The sequence below is a fragment of the Gymnoscopelus braueri genome, assembly GCF_963280865.1.
Source record: "Gymnoscopelus braueri genome assembly, chromosome: 16".
Taxonomy (NCBI): Eukaryota; Metazoa; Chordata; class Actinopteri; order Myctophiformes; family Myctophidae; genus Gymnoscopelus; species Gymnoscopelus braueri.
In genome coordinates, this window is record NC_137616.1 from 2,982,891 (window position 1) to 2,990,891 (window position 8,001).

General features: G+C 40.5%; 1 protein-coding gene across 2 annotated transcripts; it reads left to right on the plus strand.

The window, feature by feature from the left end:
* The first annotated feature begins 1,492 nt into the window (after positions 1–1,492).
* Positions 1,493–7,315, plus strand: LOC308103692 (uncharacterized protein). Of its 2 annotated transcripts, none has more exons than XM_080453814.1 (3): positions 1,493–1,982; positions 3,523–3,586; positions 6,444–7,315. In XM_080453814.1, the coding sequence occupies exons 1-2, from the start codon at positions 1,641–1,643 to the stop codon at positions 3,580–3,582; spliced, it is 402 nt and encodes a 133-aa protein (XP_080309940.1). In that variant the 5' UTR covers positions 1,493–1,640; the 3' UTR covers positions 3,583–3,586; positions 6,444–7,315. The 2 variants fall into 2 exon arrangements, with proteins under 2 accessions (XP_080309940.1, XP_080309941.1); XM_080453815.1 differs by having other exon boundaries at positions 3,526–3,586.
* Positions 7,316–8,001: the final 686 nt, after the last annotated feature.

Consider the following 8,001-nt stretch of genomic DNA (forward strand, 5'->3'; position numbering starts at 1 on the left):
GAAAAACTACTCACATTTTTTGCTTAAGTAAAAGTATCAATACTGCCATGTAGAAATACTCTGTTACAAGTAAAGGTCCGGAATTCAAAATTTACTTGAGTAAAACTACAAAAGTATTGGTATCAAAATGCACTTAAAGTACCAAAAGTAGAAAGTAGCCTACTCGTTATGCAGAATGTCCCAGAAGTTAAAATGTGTAAAAAGATCTGTTGAAAATAGCCGATCTACAAGCTACAGTGCTTGAGTAAATGTACTTGGTCTGGTACATGTATCAGTACATAGACAGAGTGTGAGCTAGACACAGGAATGTGTTTATTATGGAAGATGACATGTTACAAGCTGTCACATAATCATTTTCATATTTCTATGTCTGATTGTCTGATTATGATGAAGAGAGGTTGCATTCCAATGTTTTATGACAGACGTTGGCCATAAAACATCCAGGCAAACTGTGTGTGTGTGTGTGTGTGTGTGTGTGTGTGTGTGTGTGTGTGTGTGTGTGTGTGTGTGTGTGTGTGTGTGTGTGTGTGTGTGTGTGTGTGTGTGTGTGTGTGTGTGTGTGTGTGTGTGTGTGTGTGTGTTGCATTGAGGTAATGAGCAAATTGCAAGTTTCATGCAGAGCTGTATGAAATGTTAATTGCTACAGTGCGGATGACGCACGCACGCAAGCATGCATGCACGCACGGGCACACACACACACACACACACACACACACACACACACACACACACACACACACACACACACACACACACACACACACACACACACACACACACACACACACCGTGACCCCCAAAATAATCGTATTTGAACTGGGGACCCCCAACATAATCATATTGAAATGGGGACCCCCCCAAAAAAATAATCACATTTGAGTTGAAGGCAGCATTACATTCACTTTGACTCGGTTCCACAGATAAATATTGTGAAAATAGTTGATTTGCGAGGTGTTGTGAGCTTGTAGATCAGTTATTTCTTTAAATGTTTGCCTCTGTCTTATATTATTTGACAATTTGGCCAATTGTGAGCTTGTAGATCAGCTTTTTTTTTTCTTTTTTTTTTTGCCCCTGTCTTATATTATTTGGCCAATTGTGAGCTTGTAGATCAGCTTTTTTTGTTTTACCTCTGTCTTATATTATTTGACAATTTGGCCAATTGTGAGCTTGTAGATCAGTTTTTTTTTTTTGCCTCTGTCTTGTATTATTTGACAATTTGGCCAATGTTAGACTAGTTTTTATAGTATCATCTGTTCATTACGATTTGATGCAGGAATGGTCTTTTTTCATTTCAAATTTCTTTTCTTTAGGTATTAAAAAAGTCCTTACATTGTCACTCTAATATCATCTGGGCTGGGGACCCCCCAAATATTATGTGTGGGGACCCCCTGGGGGGTCCCGACCCACATGTTGAGAACCACTGCACTACAGTATAAAGAGCAGCTGCTCCGCTCCGGAGCTGACACAGACAGACAGAGACAGAGCGCAGTCAGTCAGTCAGTGCAACCGCTTCGTTGCGGTGAAGAGCAAGAGAAACGAGACGGTTCAAACACAAGTTAAACCGATGTTCAGGAGGTGATTGTTTCTTTTTTTTTGTTGTTGGAACGGAACCTCCTTCCTCCTCCTACACACACCGGACCATGAAAGCCATCATCAGCCCGAGGAGGAGCAGAGGGAGGAGAGGAGCGACCGGACAGCACGATGCTTTACGCGGCACCAAAGAGAGCCCTACGCGCGGAGCTCCCTCTCCGCTGGACGCGGTGCTGCTGCAGGGCGACATGGAGCGCTGCTACGCCGTGCTGAGGCAGCTGGTCCCCGGCCTGCCGCGGCCCGGGGACACCGGCGACGCCGACACGGCGGTCACCAACATGGACATCTTGCAGCATGTCATAGACTACATACTGGACCTGCAGGACGCACTGGACAGCTCCTCTACTCACACACTGGACGTCTCCTCCTCTGGCCACAGGCCAAACACTGAGGTGGGTGTATAGCTTTGGTTCTCAAAGTGGGATCCGGGGACCCCCAGGGGTACGTAAGGGGGTACCAGGTGGTCCCCAGCAACATGTGTTAACATTGTAACCACTTTAACCTTTTGTACTTTGGCTATTCAAAAATAGCAGATCTACAAGCTCATAGTGCGGCACAGAGTACCACGCTATGAGCTTGTAGATCTGCTATTTTTGAAAAATCGTGAAAATTCGTGCAAATCTTTGAATATGTATTTTTTTTAAAGCAAACATTTGTAACTCAAGTCTTTGCTTCTGGGGGGTCCCTGGAACAACATATTGAGATGGGTTTCCGTGACCAAAATCACCAAATTGATATCATTTTGGGGGTCCTTGACATGAAAAAGTTTGAGAACCACTGGATAGACTAGTACAGTAAAGCATTATTATGATGATGATTATTATGATGATGATGATGATGATGATGATGATGATGATGATGACTATTTTCAGTAGTATTAGTAATATAGTCTCTATTGCTATTTACAAGACATTATTCCATTTCATAAACACATAATTAGCGTTATGATATGTTATAGGCTACTTTTTTATGTCAAGGACCCTCAAATTCATATGTATTTGACTGGACTGTGGACCCACACATCTAAAAAGAGTTTGTGCCAGGGACCCCTGGCCCCATACAACATTTGTGTTAAAAAGAAAGCCTTACAGTATGAGTGCATTATAATGCCTTATAAATGTGATTATTTATTATAGACATGCAGTGGTGTAAAGTAACTAAGTACATTTACTCAAGTGTCCTTACAATTTTGATGTAGTTTTACTTTACTGAAGTATTTAAAATTGTCAGTACTTTTACTTCTACTCCACTACATCTCAGAGGCAAATGTACTTTTATTCCACTACAATTATTTGAAAACTTTAGTTACTAGTTACTTAGTAGATTTGTATTATTATTACAAAACATACATTAACCACTATAGCCCCATATGCATTTTGGCCATTTGCAAATAGCAGATTTACAAGCTCACAATGTGTCACAATGCGACACATTTTTGTGAGCTTCTAGATCTGCCATTTTCAAAGGATTTTTATACATTTTAAAAGTTGTGAAATGGGACATTCTTCATAATGCGTATTTTCTACTTTTGATACTTTAAGTACATTTTGATTCCAATACTTTTGTACTTTTACTCAAGTACATTTTAAATTCCGGACTTTTACTTGTAACAGAGAAGTTCTACATTGCAGTATTGATACTTTTACTTAAATAAAACATGGGAGTACTTTTTCCACCACTGTAGACATGACGCTCATAGACACTGTTATACCGAAGTGAAAAGACTACTCAAGTACTGAGATTTTATTCATTGTTTACACAATCAGAACGTAATTGAAAAATGTATAAAATAATACATTATTGTCCTATAGAAATAAATGAAATTAGCCGACGTCTCTGAGAGAATGAAAGAAATAGAATGGATCCAAATAATGTGTTAAGTTTTTACTGCATTGATGTGACCTTTAACCCGGCTGTGTGTTGCATTCTCAGCAGTCAACAGAGCTGCTCAAAGGCACAGAGGCAGACGAGGGCGGAACATTGCTCCGCTGACCAGGTGAGCATCCAGTAGTGTTATTACCACATACAGTAACCACATGTTCATCTAAGGCCATACAATTACCAGTGTTGCCATGTCTGCTTGTTATAAGCGACTTTGGGCTTGTTTTTCGTGGTTGACTCCACTACACTGTACATTTCAAAGACATCTGACTTAAAGACCCATTTAGACCGGGGACCCCTATCCGTAACTATACCTTTCAATCCGGGAACCCTTTTTGGGGTAGTTGTTGCTATGTACAGTATGTAGCTAGCAACATACATTTTTTGTAATTTTTCAGAAAACGTTTTTAAAATCGGCCTCAGGTCTAAATGGGTTCATATTTTAAAAAATCACATTTTTTAGGCCAAGGTCCCGCTAGCTGTTAGAGAGAGATGAGACAGGGACCCCTATATATTGTATAAAATTGTGTTGCAGATTAAACTTTTTCATACTGTAGATTTCATAGATAGCTTAGAATAGACTTGTTTGACAGCACTATCATCAGGGTTGTGTAAATCAATGTTTTTTGTTTGTTTGTTTACCTCTACACTTAACTTCTTCGCCGAAAAAAGCCGACAAGCCTACAAGCTCACATCGCGTCTCAGTGGGATACATTGTGAGCTTGTAGATCGGCTATTTTTGGATAATGTTCCCCCCAGAATAGGGACGCTGGGGGTTCAAGTGGTTCATGTAAAAAAAAATAAACAAAAAAGATCCTAACACACACCCTGTAGTAACTCCTTGGACCCCCTAGGGGTCCCAGACCCCCTGTTAGTCACCAGAACAGGCTCAGGTAGACTGAGCTGTTTTCAGATGCAATCAGCTCTCAGGAATCAAGGTATTGGAGAAATTAAGTTTATTATACAATACACACACGGTCAGAAACCTCCTATCTCCATATTCCAACTGTTTGTATTTTTCCGTAAATTAGTGCCCTACGTGATCATAGCTACAGCGTCACACAAAGGCATCAAAAGCAGCAGATCTGCAAGCTCCAAACGCGTTGCAAAGCGCCATGTTTTTAACTTGTAGATCTGCTGTTTTTTGCTACTTTTGAATTTTAATCCTAAAAAGTAACAGCGTTGGACATGTGAGGTTTCCTCCTGACAGAGACGATACAGTTTTGGTCACATGGCGTTACCCGAAGATATGAGACATAATTATGGCGGTTATCAGGGGGTCCCCAGCAAAATTAGTTAATATAGCGTCTGTTTCACAATAATTTTATACACTTTAACCATACTTTATACTTTGACTCTACAGAAATAGCATGGTGGTCCGCGGCCAAATACATAACAATTTGGAGGTCCGTGACATAAAAAAGTTTGAGAAACAGCTATAATTATTATAATCAATACAGTTACTGTCCACCATTGGCTGTGAATGACTGCCGCACTATGATCTTGTAGGTCTGCTATTTTTGAAAAGATTGTGAAAATGTGTGCAACTGCAAACCTTTCAACGTACTGTATATATATTTTTGAAAGCAACATTTTTTTACTTTTTACATTTTTAGCTTCGGGGGGGTCCCTGGAACAAAATATTTTGGACCCATTTTGGAAATATTTTGAGATGGGGGTCCGCGGCCAAATACATAATTCTGGGGGTCCTTGACATGAAAAGGTTGGAGCACCACTGATATAGCAACATACTGTTAAGGATTTAGAAAACATTTTAGATTATGTATTTGGCTGCGGACCCCCATCTCAAAATGTTTCGTCTTTTGTTGTGAAGCAAATATTTGAGTTACAAATGTTTGCTTTAAAAATATATGTATTCAGATTTGCACAAATGTTCGAGATTTTTCAAAAATAGCAGATCTACAAGCTCATAGCACGGCACTCACGCTATGAGCTTGTAGATCTGCTATTTTATAATATAGCCAAAGAAATCTTAAAATGACACAGATGCGTTCCTGGATTGAATGGGTTAAATTGTAGCAGACAAGCAGACGCCAAGCTAACGCAGTGCTCTCCTGTACAGTAGCACTTAGAGGTCTGTGGTTGCTTCGCTGCCAGCTCACAACGAGTGAGCTTGTAGATCTGAGCTTGTAGAACGAGTGACGTTGTGAGCTTGTAGTTCTGCTATTTTCAAAGAAACCTTGAAAAAAAGAAGAACATGTGGAATATCTTTTTAACATTTAACAACACAAATGGTACGGGGTTCCCTGGCACGCCATTTTTGCAGATGGGGGGTCTGTGGATAAATACATATTTAATTTGTGGGTCCTTGACATGAAAATGTTTGCGAGTTTGCGAGCCACTGGTTTAAACAACATTAGGAAACAAGCCCAAATAAGCAACTGCACATTAGAAATAAGCCCAAAAAAACGCAACCCGCAACTACTAATATTTACACGCAACTTTACAGAAAAACAAGCCAAAGTCGCTTCAAATAAGATGACAAGGGTGCCGATACTGTGGGTGCCTCGGGGCTAAAGCACCCAGGTGAAATGAGGAGCACCCACTGGGTGCTGGTCAAAAGAAAATAATATATATTGTTTCAAAATCAGATCGCCTGGTTCAGATCGCCACTGAATAAACCGAATTAACCGAAATAAAGTTACAAAACCCCCCCAAAACGTGCATGTGTGCCAAGTTGCGCACCCACTAGAGCTTATAAATATCGGCGCCCCTGTAAGATGATATGGCAACACTGTTTGCTGCCTGACGCTAGTCAGTCCAGCATCCCTCTCTCTCTCTCTCTCTCTCTCTCTCTCTCTCTCCTCTCTCTCTCTCTCCTCTCTCTCTCTCTCTCTCCTCTCTCTCTCTCTCTCTCTCTCTCTCTCTCTCTCTCTCTCTCTCTCTCTCTCTCTCTCTCTCTCTCTCAATAGGCCTCTCTGTATTTTTACTTCTCCTCAAATATCTTGCAGGTGTGTGAAAGTGGACCTCCTCTTCGCCTGCTCTCCTCCTGATGTTTTTCTCCTATTGAGGGAGGAGCGAAGATAAAGACACCAATGCTAGGCTCCATTTGGACAACACACTCCAACACTAGGCTGCATGCCATTGGAGGACACACTCCAACACTAGGCTGCCATTGGAGGACACACTCCAACACTAGGCTGCCATTGGAGGACACACTCCAACACTAGGCTGCCATTGGAGGACACACTCCAACACTAGGCTGCCATTGGAGGACACACACCAGAGTTTAACGGGGCAGGTCCTAGTGAACACACCATGGAATGAATTGGGAATGTTAGAGGGTGTCTAAGTGATGTTTTTGTTTGTTTTGTCTAAACTAAGGTTAAATAGCTCTGTATTCCAATCTAATAGTAGGCCTAACCTTGTTCAGTAACAAGGAACTCCGTCTCTCCAGCTCTTTAATAAACAGAACATAGGTGCAGGGATATCAATTTCATCCAATTTTCTGTTTTGTTTTATCACTTCCAATTTCACTTGTTTATCCTGTACGCATTATGAGTTGATTGAATACAATTGGTATCCCGACCTGAAAAGGTATTTTGTGTTTACTAAAGAGCCGGTCTCCCTGTCTCCCCGGAGAGACAGGGAGACTCCTGTTACAAAACAAACACTTTAAGCAATGACTATTATCAGAATATAGAGCTATTTAACTTTAATTTCTGAGAGTGTACATAATGCACACTCTCAGAGTTACAAATGGGGTAAGAGTCCATGAATTGAGTTGAATTAACACTGACTATTTTATGGAGGACTTTCTAAAGACTTTCTGAAAAGACAATGTTGGCTGTTACACTGAACACCCGATGCTGTAAATAACTTTAAAAAGTCATCACTGTAAATCTTTCCTGTATTGTATAATAATTTTTTTTCACACATACAATGTAATCTCACTTCTTTATTTTTACGGGGCCAGAGCTCAGCTCTGGACCTGTTTTATTGTTCACTTCATTCTGTTTCTTCTGCCACTTTTCACAGTTCTGGCTGAACCGTGCTGTCGCTTTTTACGAAACTCGGCCATATGGTCGATGGTCATGAAAAACTCTCAAGAAATAATTCTCACAATATTTCGTCCAAAGGTGGCGCTATAGCACTCAATTGAAAATGGCAACTTTGACCAGGTACAACTCATGCCCTGTTTGACCTAGAGCCATGAAACTTGGATACACATAGCGTCTCCTCCTGCTGAACAACTTTCACCCTCTGACTTTTGACCTCTGACCTTTAGATGTCCCACCATTTTGAATTATATGAAAAACAGTCATTGGCTCTTAACTTCTGAATTTTTTCACTTATGGAAAATCCGCTACTAACGTTTTGTCGGCAGAGGTCAAAAGTTCATGTGTAAAGAGTTTCGTGCAGATTACAAAAAAATCCCAGGAGGAGATAGATTTTAACTATTGCAGTTTTATGAAAATTATTCATCTGCCCCTAACACATACATGCAGACTCACATTTCTTTGAAACTTTGCAGAAATGTTGAGGGTCATTCCAAATATCACTGAAACC

Bases quoted from the DNA above. Each gene is read 5' to 3' on its own strand.
- LOC308103692 (XM_080453814.1), top strand. From the start codon at position 1,641: ATGAAAGCCATCATCAGCCCGAGGAGGAGCAGAGGGAGGAGAGGAGCG. The intron at 1,983-3,522 runs GTGGGTGTATAG...TTGCATTCTCAG, and splicing joins GCCACAGGCCAAACACTGAG to CAGTCAACAGAGCTGCTCAA.